The sequence below is a fragment of the Trachinotus anak genome, unplaced genomic scaffold, assembly GCF_046630095.1.
Source record: "Trachinotus anak isolate AG129_WGS33_773 ecotype Australia unplaced genomic scaffold, CSIRO_AGI_Tana_v1 ptg000018l, whole genome shotgun sequence".
Classification (NCBI taxonomy): Eukaryota; Metazoa; Chordata; class Actinopteri; order Carangiformes; family Carangidae; genus Trachinotus; species Trachinotus anak.
This window is the reverse complement of record NW_027273869.1, coordinates 9,255,624-9,271,836: the sequence shown is the minus strand read 5'-3', so window position 1 is coordinate 9,271,836 and position 16,213 is coordinate 9,255,624. Positions and strand designations below refer to the sequence as shown.

The window sequence follows — 16,213 nt, the reverse complement described above, 5'->3', positions numbered from 1 at the left end:
CGTACGCTCCGTCCTCATTGTGAACAATTGAAAAACGCTGGTGCATGGTAAAAAAATGTCACATGGCCACACGCCCTTATATAGCCATCATCAGAAATCACATATTGGCCCCAAAGGGCTTTACAGAATAATTCCTTCTGTTGTTAGACACTCGAGTCAGATGAAAAATGAAATTAAATCCCCCTGAAAACAGCTGGAACAGGAAAAAAGGAAGAAACCTCACATGGAACAAATTTCTTTGTCGCACTAGTAAAGAAACAAAGGTAAAATTATACGGATCAGAGAAGACACTGAAAACTTCCAGTTGCTGCCAAGAGCTGGACCACAAAACAACTTCTGCTTTTAAGATCCTGTCACACAGATTATCTGCTCTGTTTCTAATAACAGATCTGATTAACACACATGGCTCCACAATAAGTATAGAGTAGTGAAATGTATGCTTATTCTCTGATTGACGGCAGTTTGATATATTCAATTTTGTATAACAAAAGCCACAAGTTACAACTCAAAGCAAACACCAACAACATCAACAACATCAACAACATCGACACCAATAAGGTTTAGTCTGATTACAGTTTGATAATAAAAAAGCCCATCTTTGCTCAGAACCGACCAAATACAACCAAACGGAATCATTTCTGGAAATTCAGCTGCATTTCTCATGCACGAAACACACTGCACGACAGATGGGAGTCGAGTGACATGAGCTGAAAGTGTGATTGACAGTCGTAGGGGTGGCTTTTAAAAGCCAGTGTGCAGAACATAACGTGATAATGCAAACGTAGCTGGGGGTTGTGTTAGGTGTGTGTTCAAAGTGTGTGTGTGTGTTTGCGTGTGTGTCTGTTGCATTTATCCACAGATACTTAAGCAGAAGTTCTGCTTTGATCTCCCCAAGTCAGACAGGAGCAACTTTCAGTTTATTAACTTCTAACACACACACACCCACACACACACACACAAGCACACACACACAAACACACTTTCATCTTTTTTTGTCTCCTAAATCCCATTGCTACTTGCTTTTATCTCCTTGTCTGCTCCTCTCTTGTTCTTTTAACCCACAAGCGCACTTCACACTGTAGTGATTATGTGTATCACTTCCACACGCTAACAGCTGAACGCTAATGCCACTGAAAGTGAATGACTCAAGGAGCATTTGTGTTTATCATTTACCTGTTTACCTTCTGTCCAAAGGGGATCTTCCCTTCAAGCTACATCCACTTGAAAAATGCCCACGTCAAGAATAAAGGGTAAGTCATCTCTTTTTCCTCTCGTGCATGTATGTACAGTAGGTGCAGGTTGTGTAACAGGTTTGAACTCTATCTCTTATGCACGTGTGTATGTTTGCAGGCAATTTGAAACGGTCATCCCTGTCGAGGACTCTGTCATCACAGAGATGACATCGACGTTGCGAGACTGGGGTGCCATGTGGAAACAACTCTATGTGGTAAGAGTGCTGAAACGCACACACACACACGCACACACACATTGATTTAAATATCACTGCAGCCTAAGCGACGCGGCCTTTTTAGGTTTCTCATGAAGGGAATTTATTTGGCCGTGGGTAATTCAGAGGCTGCAAACTACCAAAGACTTTTCATACACATTCATTCGTTGGATTGATTGTGTTTGTGGCCTGTTAAGTTATCTGTGGCGCTCATTGAATCGAGCTGATGAGTAGTAGCAGATCAAAGTGCATAAATTTGTGGCAAAAAATCAGCAGGACACTGAAGCTAATTTGCACAAATCCATTTCTCAGTCTGTGTCTGCTCCTCTCTCTGGGTCGCCCTCCTCCTCTCAAAGTCGATTTGCCTCTCTAATGTGTCTTCTGTCACTTTGTTTTCACTTATCTTAAGCGTGGCTCAATGCAACTGTGTATTCTAATGTCCTTTTTTCTCACTTCTTATCTTCATCCTGTCTCTCCCTCTTGTCAATTTCCTTTTCATTCACCGTGTTTGGCTGACTCTCTTTTTCCTTTCCGTTTTCTCCCTCCACAGAAGAATGAGGGCGATTTGTTCCACCGGCTTTGGCACGTGATGAATGAAATCTTGGACCTGAGGAGGCAGGTGCTGGTGGGCCACCTCACCCATGACCGCATGAGGGATGTCAAGCAGCACATCACAGCGAGATTGGACTGGGGCAACGAGTGAGTAGAGAGAGAGGGCCCCTCTTTTCAAAAAGTCCAGATATGGCTTTAGTTTAGTTTTATTGTTTCATTTCAAAGGACCCGACTGATGGTTTTGTTTGTCTTTTCAACTCATCAATAATTTATGATTAAAAAGAGTTTCCACTTAAAGTTTTAAAAGATAGATTTTTTTTACCCTTTTCTCAACCACTGGAAACCATACATTTCACAGTACTGTATGAAAATCATACACCAAGTGACTGGAAACTTGCTTGAAACTGGCAATCCATCACAGGGAATATTCTGTCAGCTTATTTTTTTTTTATAAAAGATACACTTCTATTGCATGGTAGTGCAGTTGAGAACCAGAACAACTTTGAAGTCTTTCTTTTTGGTGGATGCATTGAAAGTCTGACATCAGAGACTTGCGAGTTGGTTGCAGAATAGACAAGCTTTTTAATACAAAGTGCTGCAAAATTCACGTTCCCATGTTTGCTTATTGTAGACAGTTTCTGCCACACAAACTTTCCCAGGGAACCAAGAACCTTTTGAGGAACTCAGAAGTGTTTTGACTGGAGGAACAAAAGTTATGCTCCTCTGCTATAGTTGCTGGGCACACACAGTTAAGTCCCTGCTCTGTGGGGTGGTACTTTCAGATGGCACAAGAGCTAGTGAGACAGAGTTTGCAGTGGTGCATGTTGGTGGCTGGTCAAATACAACTCACGTGCAGCTTCATTCACACACACACACAGCAAGTAAGCACTGGCCGCCATTAACATCATCATCATTGACGTTTACAACAAAGGTTGCAAATGTAGTTGTTTTTTCCAACTGGGATGAAAAGGGAGAGAGAGCAAGAGAGAGATTGTGTGCGCACAAATGAGAAGGACAGAGAGGAGAAGGCAATTTCTACTGAGTGAACAAAACACAATTTTCCTTTTCCCCCCAAAGTGATTATGTACTAAAGGAAGGAATACACAACTACAAAACATTTAGCAGCATTGCAACTTTGTCTCCATTTCCACCTCTTCCTGCCTCTTGCATCTATGAAGTGCACCATGGTACCACAGCAAATTACAAAGGAACCCTGCGTTGTTATTTGTCATGTTTTACAATTACAAAGCCATCATTCCTGTGTTCATCATCAATCTAATTCTCCTAATTTTCAGTTTTCACAGTGATATGTACATGTCTGTGATTTTCTGGCGGCATATCTCTGTTCATGCAATGCTTCTCCAGAGCTGACTCTAACATCTTGGATATCTGAGTTTCTCTGAATGCACCATCAATGAATCCTTTCCAGTCCCTGCTCACATCTGCATAACCACATTAAGACGGTATATCTTCCACAAAATAAATGAATAAAATAAATCAAACCTCATGCTGACTGTGAGGGATTACCTGCAGAGAGTTTTAAGTCACTGAAAGTTTTTCTTTTTAGCTGCACCTGCCAGGAAGATGAGGAATCAATTAAAAAAACATAACTTGGTTATTAATAATATGAAGCATATGCAATCTGTAGTTATGAGCGACAGTAAAACCTGCAAAATCACCACAATCATATCTGCCAATGGGATGATGACACAAAGCAAATCAAACTGCATTTGAAAATGAAAGAGCCACATCTCCTGTTTCTTCACATAAGAATAGAATATTTTACTAAAAGAAACTGAATATGTGATTCAGTTACTTGTTTATTCTGCTGTCTTAGCTTCCTCCAGCTCTCTAACTCATTTTTCCTTCTTTGTCAGAATCTCTCTCTCTCTCTCTCTCTCTCTTACTCTTTCTTCTCTCCTTGCTCCTCTGTCTTTTGTTGTCACCTACCCTCCCCGCAGGCCCACTCCTCACTCAATGGAGTCTCTTTCCCTCTCTTACAGACAGCACTCTCTCCATCCTTCCTCTTTCTTTTTTCTCTCTTCCCTCTCCATGCCATGGGGGTGAAAAAAAAAAAAAAAAAGTTCTGTCATTCTCATTCCCTTACCCTTCACTCTCCTTCATTTCCCTGCTGTGGGCCCTCCTCAAAGACTCACACACACACACACACAACTTTGTCCTTATTGAGGAGAAGGTTGGGACAGTCCCTCTTCGTGGGCTGTTGTATGGTTGACCAGGCCTGTCTCTCTTATCGCTGACAAGGAGACACACTCTGTCGTGCCGTTCTGGTCCACTGAGAGAACCGGTCTAGAGGAGGTTAAGAAAGAGAAGAAGAAAGAGAGGAGGAAAAAAGGAGAAAGTGAGAGGAAGAGCTGTTTTGTGGAGACCATTGAGGAACAGAGAGGTTAACAGATGGAGAGAGGAAGAGTTAGAGGGGAGCAGCAGGAGGAAGATGGATAAAAAGGACAGCGTGCATAACAGGGGGCTAAAGGGAGAGGATTTTTTTTTTCATCTGGTGCCCAGAGAGGAGAGTGATCTGTCAAGTTTATTTAGACTTACACTGCTAATCTGACAGCACTGGTTTGTGCGTATGTGGGTTTATATACTATGAGTTTGTTCACTTGTTCCCTTTGCTCAGCTCATAGTAATATGTGTCTGATACAGTTCACTTCTTTACTGTGTGTATATGTGTCTTCGTGCTACAGACAACTTGGCTTGGACCTGGTTCCCAGGCGCGAGTTCAGCATGGTGGACCCAGACGAAATCAGCGTCACAGAGCTTTACAGACTGGTGAGTGGTCTTACAATTCTTCACGTGATGGTCCCCTGCTCTTTACAGGAGACAGTTTCAACTCTCCATTTCAGAAAACATTTGCCCTGCTGAAGCGTCCTCATATATGTGGGGATATCTTTCAGTGTAAGATGGACAGACTTGGTTTATGGCTTTAGAATTGATTGGTGCTCTGGACCACTGTGTGATTTGCCTTCTTTCACTCAGTTTGTTTATCATTCAGCAAAAATGACAAGCACTACTGATTTACTTCTGCCATTCATATGTAGAATTGATTATGTTTTCACAAGGTGATGACTACTCATTTCAAACCAGAATATTTCTAAAGCATATAGGAGAAGTAAAGTTGCAAAGTTGGGGACCATAGCCTTCATGTTACTAAACATAGAAACATGGGACTCTCCCAGTCATTGTAGAATGGCAGATGGCCCCAAATACTACAGTACCCATGAGTCTCAGCAGGCATTACTGTGGAGAAGATGCCAGTCTGAGGTGAATCACGTTGCCCCGTCATTGTTGAATTTGTGTGCAAAACACGGCGTCGCAGATACTGAATTCATCTGAAGTTGAGCCAGGATCCAAAAGTGAATTGTTTTGATTTAATAATATTGTTGGTTTTCAATTTAATGTTGAACGTTTTCTCAACAACATGATCTTTAGCCTTCTAAAGATTACTTTTAAGAACAGCTGTCCACTGTTAGCAACACTTGTACCAGAACTCTTAACTAATCTTGGGGAATTATTGTCATTGGGAGAAATGAGTGGGGATGGGCTCCTGCCACTCTCCAGCTTTTTAAATATAGGATAGTGTCTATGAGTGAAAATCCAGCGTGTTACCATTTTGTTGAAATATGTGCTGAAATTGTCAGGCACTGACTTATAGCTGCTACTTGCTTCAAGCAAACTGCTTGTAAAACATTGTCTTCAGTTGATCGCATCAGACAGTTGAAGGATGTTTTACCAGCGTGTTCTCTTTAGTACCTTTTCTTCCCCTGCTAACCTCAAGGGTTATATGAGAAGCTCTCGATCACAGACAGCAGTCTTTGAAACCTCTTCCTCAAACCTAGCAGGTGGCAGAGATAGTGCTGTGAACTGGCAGACCACATCAAACCCTAAACTCAAGCGCACAGGCTTAAACTGTGGAAAGTCGGGATTACTGTAACTGAACAGCTCCAGTTTCGGAAACATATGAAAATCTTGGTGTCTCCGGTGTCATGCAATCACAGATGTTCCTTTTAATATTTTATCAGAGCACCTCTAGGACTTTTCATCCATGTTGCTTAAAAGCTGTGAGTGAAAGTTCATTCTTGACCTTGGAAACAGCACTTAGCAAAACAGTCTCACTAAAGCTATTCTGGAGGTTTGGATTGCCTCACATGGCACACAAGCCTCCATTTTTCTGAGCACTTCACAGGCTTAAAGAAATCAAAACTCTGAACAGAATCGCTCGCAGCATGAATAGCAACTTTATTTTTCTTCTCGTCCATGTTAGCTTGAAAGTTGAGATCAAAACATTGAAAAAAAAATCTTATTTTATAATTTATTTTATTATTTAAAACAATTCAATAGCAAACATTGCAATATTTGGTCGTTTGATGTTATTGAGCATTGAGCTACTACTGGTAAACAGCAGCCTCAGTTTCAGTCAGTTTCAGTGCTAGCATCAGCGTCTTTTCCTTGCATGTAGCAAAATGGTTCGTTGAATGTCTGAATTTCTTCTTTTTTCATCTCTCGCTCATCCTCTCCTTCCTTTTCCTCTCTGCTTGTCCTTCCCGCTTTCTCCAAGCCCCAACCGCTGTTACCGTGGCAACCACTTCTCTGCCCTGATACAGTGCGGGGAGAATTGTATCGCGCACACACACACACACACACACACACACACACACACACAGACATACACAAGCACACACGCTGTGACGGCTTTCCATTCGCAGGGGTAATTGAAGCTCTTAATCCATCTGTTTCTTTTTTTGTTAGTCAAAACAAAAGCAGGCATAGCAGGATGAAAGCTTAATGCACCTCTGTTAAATTGTGTACAAAATGAGCAAATGACTGCAATTCCCCTATACTGGTGACAAGATAAAGGGACAGGCATTCGCTGCTGCTGTCCACATACAAAAACACGCGCACACTTGTTCACACCAAGACACAAGACAGCATCACATGGAGCCCGGATTACAAAAGTATTTTTCAGTGAGATCTTTGTTTATGAGAGGAGCTTCTTTGTTTCCATCTTGCACTGTGCCGCTGTGGTGTGGCTTAATTAACTTGAGAGAGGGATTACCTGGTGTGTGTGTGTGTGTGTGTGTGTGTGTGTGTGTGTGTGTGTGTGTGTGTGTACGTATGCCTTTGTGCGTGTTTCTGTGTGTGCTGAAATGGCAGTGGGGTGGTACTGTGGGAAAATGTAGCCTGACTGCTGCATTATGTCAAGGAATTATGTGATATCTGCCCAGTGAGAAATAAAGAGCATACTGAGAGGGATGAAGGAAAGACAGTCGGTGCATTACCTAAGAGAGGTTTCATCCAGGCTATATGTGATGAGTTTGATGCCAAAAAAATGTACTATTTGAAATGTGCCAAAATGTGTGCTCATTTAATATTATTTATTGAGAATTTGTGGTACTATTGAAATCTGCAGTAATGAATATTTTATATTAAGTGTTGCTCAAATTACTGTATGTGTACTGTGAAAGGGATGACTTGTAGTGACAACGGCACAGTGAATTTTCACCAGTCTGCAGTTCCCCTAAATGCCACATAGCATTTTTAGCATCTTTTAGCTCAGTGTTTTGGTTCTATGGCCACAACTTACTACTTTGGTTCACTCACTGCTCTCATCAACCTAATTTCCAGCCATAGCAGCCAGCTCTTTTCAGCAAAATGGTTTTGATATTGTAAACCCGCTGCCGGCTACCTGACCAACACCTCCTAACCAGCACCCTTTGACAGACAAAGTTAGCAACTAGCTATTGATGAGGTTGTTTTGTGTCGGCTGGGTGTATAAATAGGCAACTGTTTGTTTGCTATAGCAACTTAAACAGGTGATAATATGTCAATGATGTTAGCTTTGAAAAACTGACTGACTATAATATAAGGTATGGATATCATAATATATTCCCAGATCCTGTGGTAAGGGGGAAAAAAAATGTTTTGATGTTTGATGTTTTTGAACGAAATGGTTGGCTTGGCCAGGTATTTGATTAGAAATATTTCAGTTTTGGTGGCTTCACAGTTGGTCAGTTGAACAGCTTGGTCAGAGTGATACACATTTTTATTTGACTCATTTGTCGTGGCCCGTGAAAACAGACGCCCTTTGAAGTAGCTTAAAAGTGAGTAGTCCCATGCTAAGTCTGATCAGTTGGTAAAGCTGCCTTCAGTTTAAAGGCAAGTCGGCTTTAGACTTCCAGTTATTTCCTTGGAGGGGGAGCTCAGTCGTGAGTGTGAGCAGAGCAGACCAGAGTTTAGATCCCAGAGCGATGGATTCCTTCACGGTGGCAGATCAGACAGCAGTGATAGATAGCTCAGGCCTGGGCCTGGACGTGCGGAAGTAAAATTTCCTCTGTGGCTTCAGTTATCACTAAGGAGATACACAAACGCTTATAAGCCTGCACGTGCATCTCCTGACTTCCCGCACAGGTCCCCATCCCACCAGCTTATAAGAGGGAAGAAAAGAAGCTTAAATAGTGATGTAGAAGTGAGTGATAAAAGTAAGCCCTGGTGGAGGGATGTAGAGGTTTCTCTTTGGCCTCAGTTTGTCCTCTCTCTCCTTTTGAAGCTCCCTGTAGTTCAAGAGTCCCCCCACTTGGTGCTGCTTCGTGCTGTTTAGGAAAAGATTACTGAGCGAACAATAATAAGACGGTTGGGCAAGCACACACATGGTTATGCTCCCTCTGTTCAGCTATCTCTCTCTCTTGGCCTCTCCGTGTTACCCGCAGCATTATGTGATGCCAGCAGGGCTGCCAGCCTTATTCCAAGGCTGTCATGTCTGTCCGTTGTGTCTAGTCATGCTGAAGCTGTCGTATAACCACACACTGCTCCCGCTGGGCTGCTGAAATGACACACTGAAAATAACCTCGTAATAAAATCCCACAGCATAAATTAGGCCTTTCAGAACCTAGTCATTCTGCATCAAAACCAGCTCAGCCCTGTTGTGCAGAGAAAAACTGATCTGGTAAAAAAACAGTGCGAGTGCCTTCTTGTTAGATCATTCTCCAGTGTTTTCTTCTGGGATCCCAGTCACGACACAACAAAGCATAAACATCATTTTGACAGGTCCTGCAATTGTAAAATGATTTGTGGTATAATGTTCAACCACGTTTATGTCTTAGAGGACCATGTTGGTGTTTTTATACGTTTGTATTTACAGTACAGTCAACTGTTTGCCAAAGCACATCATATATTTTAGATTAATTTCTTACCCTCTAAGTAGTCCCTGTTTATCTCACATTTCACAACAACATGGAAATCAACTTTCAGAGACTTAATCTTCTCTGAGTTACTGTATGGTTAAAATTTTGTCACTTGTATTTTTTTGTCAAAGCAATATTGTAATGCGGTCTTGGCAACATGTACATGGCACCGTCAGTGCCACCATCAATAGTCAGCTGCTACAGCATATTTGTAATGCAAGGAACAATCAACTGTTTTCATTCTTTTTTTCCCCCCAATCACTCTCATTTTCTACACCCAATAGTCCCATTCAGAACCAGTAGTATGAGCTCAAGCCAAAATCAGTCCTCAACCTCAGCAGCACAACTTCCTCTGGGACTTCATTTCCCTCCAAGTTGTTTTCTGAGCCACGGCTCCCAGGTTGTTTATTGAACCCATCAAGGTTAGCAATAGATTGCAATGACTCAGGTTCTTCCCACAGTCTTGCAAGTTTTAAATATATGGAAAGAAACCAACCCAAAAATTAAGAAAATGATTTCAAATTTTTCAGAAAAGCTGCTGCTGCTACGTCGTTGTTCAGAATGCTACACTGTAAAGATGCCACACAGGTGAGGGCTTTGCAGCTAACTGCCAAAAATCAGATGTTTCTTGAAGGAATAGATAGACATTTTTGGGAAATGATGGTTGATGCTGCCATTAGCTTATCTTAGCATAAAGCCTGGAAAAAGGGGGAGACAGACTGACCAGGCAACCACTAGAGAATCCATAAAGGTATTGGTCCTGGCCAAGAAATGGTCCAGAGCATTATGGTTTACAGCTTGAGCTTAAGAAGTGCTGGTTGGTGGTTTTGTTAACTTTGGTCAGAGCCAAACTAGCTCTTCCTTCCTGATTCCAATCTTAATGCTAAGCTGAGCTAATTGGGCTGCTAGCTCCAGCTGCATATTTGTCATACGGACATGAGAGTGGTATTGAGCTTCTCTTCTCAACGCAATAATGACTATAAGCATATTTCCCAAAATGGGAAGAGGGTTTCAGCATGGTTGCTTCTGCAGCACCGCCTTAACAAAATGAAACTCGCGCAGGCAACTAAACTTTCACTAGAAAGAAGAATCCTGTTTTGTTTTAATATATATATGATCTGTTGTATCAGTATACTGTAGCAGGTGATTGGTACTGTGGCAGTCTGCCCCTCTATGTTTGGCTCTTGATACTCACTGATGCTTTCCTGTGGTGGTGCTGTGCTCTGCCCTTGCATCTTCTTTAGTCTCCTCCTTCTCCTCTCTCCTCCCTTGCCATCTCTTTACGTCCTACTACAGAAGTGAATGTGGAGCAACATTTGGCAGTGGCATTACTGGCCATCTGGTGCTCTGTATGTGTGTGTGTGTGTGTGTGTGTGTGTATGTCTGTCCTTGTATTTTTGGATGTTGACAGCAGATTAGGATGAACCTCTCATAAACAGAGCTGTAATGTGTGAGTTGATCTGGGTGGTATTTACAACACTGCACCGTGCTGTGTGAGGCTTTATTGATCTTTTTGATAGAGATTGTTTTAATAGCGCCTGTAAAATCAGACACTGTCACACACTGAGATGTGACATTGTGCTGCATTGTTTGACTGTTCTGTTTCCCCGATTATAAGAAGCGCTCTGATTGGTCGATTGAAAGAAGTGTTCTGATTGGTCGGTTTAAAGCTGCGATTTGATTGGTCAATTTAAAGAAGCGTTCTGATTGGTCGCTTATAAGACGCGATCTGATTGGTCCCTTATAAGTTGCATTCTGATTGGTTGATTGAAAGCTGCCATCTGATTGGTCGATTGAAAGCTGCGATCTGGTTGGTCGATTGAAAGCTGCGATCTGGTTGGTCGATTGAAAGCTACGATCCGGTTGGTCGATTGAAAGCTACGATCTGGTTGGACGATTTAAAGAAGTGTTCTGATTGGTCAATTGAAAGCTACGATCTGATTGGTTGATTGAAAGCTACGATCTGATTGGTCGATTTAAAGAAGTGTTCTGATTGGTCGATTGAAAGCTGCAATCTGATTGGTTGATTTTAAGATGCATTACATCTTCTGTTCCTATTTCCTAGAGATTAAGAAACCAGTTGAAAGGGTTGCAAATCACAACACCATTATCTGGGCTTCAAGAAAATAATTAGCCTACTTACATAAATAAATAAATAAATGAATAGAGCTTGAGATAAATAAATAAGGAGAAATATAAATGTGTTGCTTTTCAATCTCTTGAGTTGATGTAAGATGTTAAATGTGTTTTTCCAGGTAAATGGGCTGTAATCAATTTCTGCGAAAGCCCTCTTATTGTGAAGTGCAGAAATAAATCTGCATGTACTTATGCATAGTGCAAGTGTTTGTTTATGTCTACATCTGTATGCACAGCAATATGAGCGTCATGAGTCCCATTTGTTTCTTTGCCACTAAGATTGCAACAAAGAAACAGTCAGACAATGCAGCACAAGCTCTCACATCTTAACCTCTGGTGCTTCAGACAGTCTGTGATATTACACACTATATTGACTTGATCCATATCAACAAAATCTATATCTTACCCTGTTTTTTTTTGTTTTTTTTCCACTGTCTTCAAATATATATGCAAATGTGATGCAGATCTCCTCCCAGCAGTGAGATGGGATATTATTTATCTTTGACTGGTAAACTCAACACTAAATGCAGAATCTCTTGAATATATTAAAAGAGATGTAAGCACATGTTGTTTTCCCCTTGCATTAACTGTATTTGATAAGCTCTGATCCTGCATTTAAGGATCTTTCAGGATTTAGAGCTTATGGATTTCACTGTTTTTTAACCTTTCCAAATCCACTACACAACAACACAGTATGTGTATTTTAATCACTCATTTTAATTATTTGAATTTCTGTATAGTTTCAGAGTAACCCGGCCCAGCATACCAATAGATTAGTGCTGATAGTTTCCTCTCATTCCCTCTCCTCTCTATAGATGGAACATCGGCATCGTAAGAAGGAGACCCCTGCAGCTGCTAGCACCCACCACTTGTTTGTCCATGTGAAGAGCCTGATGAGCGCCAATCTGGGAGAGGAGCTTGAAGTCTTCTTCCACATTTATGATGGACGAGAGAACCGGCCACTCAGGTAGAGACTTTGATGGAAAACATATCAGTTTTGTGTGCTACTAATGGAAAAAAGCTCCATAATTTTACCTTGGTGATATGTTTTCATTTCTGTGGTGAGGTGGAAAGGCTCTGGCACACTGGATTTTTCATTTTGGGCCCCATATTAACAGATTAGAGCAAACACCCTACCTGCCTTGTGGCTGCGTTGCGTGATCTAGAAGTTCGGTGTCTTGCCTATATTTCATGTGTGACGCGTGCATCTTGCAGCAAAAATAGACAGAGAAAAAACCTATTGAAGTCAGATTTACATCATACCAGCAATATTACACAAAACTGACACCTTTCACTATAGTTTTCTATGTCAAGGCTGAATATGAAAATGACTGTGAAAGCCCCAGAAAGTGTGATCTTTGTGGTTTGATAGCGTATGTTTTTTTTTTTTTTTTAAATAAGTGCCAGTATTCAAACTGGTATCAAAGTATTTTATCACAATTTGTTTGTATGTTCATGAGGTTGCATAGTTGTTGTGATTGCTTGTGTTATTTGGGTGCACAGTCTACAGAAATGCAACAATAGTAATCAGGCATAGGAGAGGGGACGTCTCTAATAGCTCCCCTTCTCATCTCACAAAGTCAGCTCTAATTATATCCATGAAGATTTATTAAATGAAGCAGGTTGTTAAAGTGCATTTGGACACATAAAAGTGGGCAAGGCCATGCTATTTTCTCATAACAAGAGTATCCATGCTATCCACATGAAAGAGCCCATCACCCTGGAATCTGCTCACGTCACATGTGTGCACGCACGCACACCACAGTCTACTGATCGTGCAGCGACCAAATAAAAGACTGTATTTAAACTCCACAGTTTTATAGTTCAAAGCAAATTCCACTTCATGTCACAAACAAGTGGATTCGTCAGGCAAAGGCAAATGAGTGGGCTGAAAAATGAGCACGGCAACACTGAAACTTCTTTTGATAAGTCATGCTTGTGTTTGACGCCTCTCTCCGCCCCGCAGGGTCACATCAGAGGAACAAGGGTGACACTGATGAGACTCGATGTTTTATTATTTTGTGCAGCATGCTGTAGCTCCACTTCTACTTCTATTGAAATCCACTTCATTATTCATCAGCATTAGTGGCAGAAAATCTAACTGGCGTGCAAACGTGGCGGACCTGAGTTTCCTCGGAGAATGTCTGTGGTTTCCTCCAGTGCTGTGTGAATAATAGCACACTGGGAAAAAAAGCTCTATTTTTATAAGAAGTGTGCAATTATTGTTTGGTTTTCATCATGTGATTCATCTTAGAGAGAGATGAGTTTCTGTACAAATAGATCTGCATGTGTACACACAAGCACACACACGCACAGACACACACACTGTATCAGTGGATCAGAAGCACTTTTGATCAGCAAAGTATATTTAATTAAGCTCTCCTGTCTCCTTTTAACTCACACATCCAAAATGGTGAAAAGGTAAAATTTCGAGTCTGCACTTTGTCTTGAAGTGGGTAGTTATTGTCCAGTGGTATCATATTAAGATCCACTTGAGGCACTCTCTCTCTCCGTCACTGTCATTATCTATCTCTCTCTCTCTCTCGCTGTCCGGTTTGCTCTCTCGATCTTCTTGCTACCTAGAAAGATTGAGTACCTTAGCGAGGTAAGAGTAATTAGATCCTGTCATGCATTTGAAGTGGATTTACAGTACATTCTATCAAACATAATGACCTCAGCTTTAGTTGTTCAGCTAAAACATCTGTCACACAACAGCAGCTTCAGACATTCAGTATACGCTGCAAACACAATGCTGAATACAGCGGGTGTTATAATAATGAACAGATTCAAAGCTTGATTTTTCTCATAACAGTTTATCTTGTTTCCTAAATCAGCAAATTATAATTTTTCTGTCAGTTCTAGGAGATAAAGCCAGTCAAAGGCCTTAACCATTGTGCCTTTTGTGTGTGTGTGTGTGTGTGTGTGTGTGTGTGTGTGTGTGTGTGTGTGTGTTGAAATCGCATCAGTTGTCTTTGAGGAAAAATCTCACAATGGCAGCTCGCCAACCTTGTCTCTCACTGTCTGGTCACATGCATAAACAGAGATAGACACACACACATTGACACAAGCTGCCTGGCAGGGAGCCATTTTGAAGCTTCCCTCTGCGCCGATGGTTTGTGTGTGTGAGTGTGTGTCAGAGACCAGATGGGGGTCCGGCCCGTTGTCTCAGTACCATGCCAACACCAGCAGCCCTTGTGCACCATGGCAGCTTCTTTGTGTTCAGTTCAGACTCCTTGAATGGCTCTTCAGCAGGACACACACACACACACACACACACACACAGCGGCATACTGTTCCATGCTCACACATGATCTTGTTTCTCTTTCTGTTGCGTAGGTTTTGTGGCCGTTACAGACAAAACACACACATTTATGACAACTTTTTACACACTTACACCTCCCTCCTCCAAGTTTGACCTCTGCTCACATCGCCCAAGGTCACTCATGGATGGCTGGACTGCATGTTTGACTGTGGAGAGCTGTCTATTTTTCTGTCTGTTTTTTTTTTTTTATCTCTCTGTTGTGTCTAGTCTTTGTGTGTCTGTGTCTTTCTGTCAAGCTTAAGCTTTTTTGGCTACTTTTTTCTGAAGTCATTTTCTCGCCTTACCACATGGCCTCTAGGGGTAGATTAAGGTTTTTGTGGGTGGGGGTGGGAGGAAGCAGTGGCAGTTAATTTATCCAGTATTTTACATGCCAGTCGCTCGCCATCCCCTCCCCCCACATCAGGCGAGCGCATGGCTCCTCATGCAATCATCGATATCAGGAAAGGGAAAGCAAGCGCTATGGGGGCCCAAAGAGGAGGGAAGCCGGCCATTCATGTTATGTTAATGCAAGCAGTGATAGAGGGAGATAAGGTCCCGCTGGGGGACTCTGGTCCTCTTAGCTTGGGTGATCAACACGCTGCAGCTGTGAGGGAGAAGAGTCGGTGGCAGGGGAGGGTGTGTGAGAGAAGGAGAGGGACTGTGTATGTGTGTCTGTGTTTGCAGGAGTGGCTGTTAATTGGTAGTTGAGGTTTCAACAATAGAGCACTAATTAGGGTTCGGGAATGTGTGAGAAGGTCTCATGTCTAATGCATAGGAATCCGTCTCCATATGGCCGGATAAATGGCCTGGAAAGTTACGGAGAGCAGCTAATGAGGAACAACCACATTTAAATCAAACCGGCTCTCAACTAGTTCGCTCCAATACAGTCGATAAAAGGAAAACTTTTCTGAAGGAATACATGTATGAAAAATCATAAGCATTTGGATAATTAATAATCAGGAGCCTAATTAATTCAAACATAAGCACCCACTGCCCTACATACACAAAACACTGAATTACAGTGCGAGAAGCAGCCTCCTATTTACACCACAGAAGAGACATGACAACTTTTAGGCTTGTAATAAGAGCTCTTAATAGCTCAGGCTATTATAAAACATCCTAATCCATTGTAGCTACATGCAGCATGAAGTCAAGTTACATAGGATCTGCTGGGGTAAATTCTGTTCTTGTGTGAGTGGGCCTACTGTAGCTCGTGCTGTTAGCCGTGCCAGCGACTTGGCTCATTGTCAGGCGCTGGTGCATTACAAGGTTTTCTCTCTGCTTATCGGTGGACTGTGAAAGTCACCTAACTGGATTAGCCCACAGCTCGCCAGCCAGGATGAGACAGGCCCAGCAGGATGCCTCCGCTGCCTCTCTTTGAGTGTGTGTGTGTGTGCGAGACACAGGGAAAGGACGGGGTACAAAGAGAATGAAAAGGCGATCTGTGTCAGTCCTTTCTGTTTTTGCCCGACATGCACTTCATTTCCCGCCTGTGCGAAGGGGAGGGTGTGGAGCATTAGAGGCCAGAGTTGTTATTTCGAGGCAGGTTATTCTGCAATGTCAAACTCTTGAATTTTG

The 16,213-nt window shown here is 42.0% G+C and overlaps 1 protein-coding gene across 4 annotated transcripts in view; it reads left to right on the top strand.

Moving 5' to 3' along the window:
• The window catches only part of dock4b (dedicator of cytokinesis 4b), a 112,942-nt gene that overhangs the window by 34,282 nt on the left and 62,447 nt on the right, over positions 1-16,213 (top strand). For all 4 annotated transcript variants that reach the window (XM_071501779.1, XM_071501782.1, XM_071501781.1 and 1 more), the window contains exons 4-8: positions 1,195-1,250; positions 1,351-1,447; positions 1,998-2,146; positions 4,705-4,789; positions 12,150-12,301. In XM_071501779.1, coding sequence (XP_071357880.1) covers positions 1,195-1,250; positions 1,351-1,447; positions 1,998-2,146; positions 4,705-4,789; positions 12,150-12,301 — 539 coding nt within the window. The remainder of the gene's footprint in view (positions 1-1,194; positions 1,251-1,350; positions 1,448-1,997; positions 2,147-4,704; positions 4,790-12,149; positions 12,302-16,213) is intronic.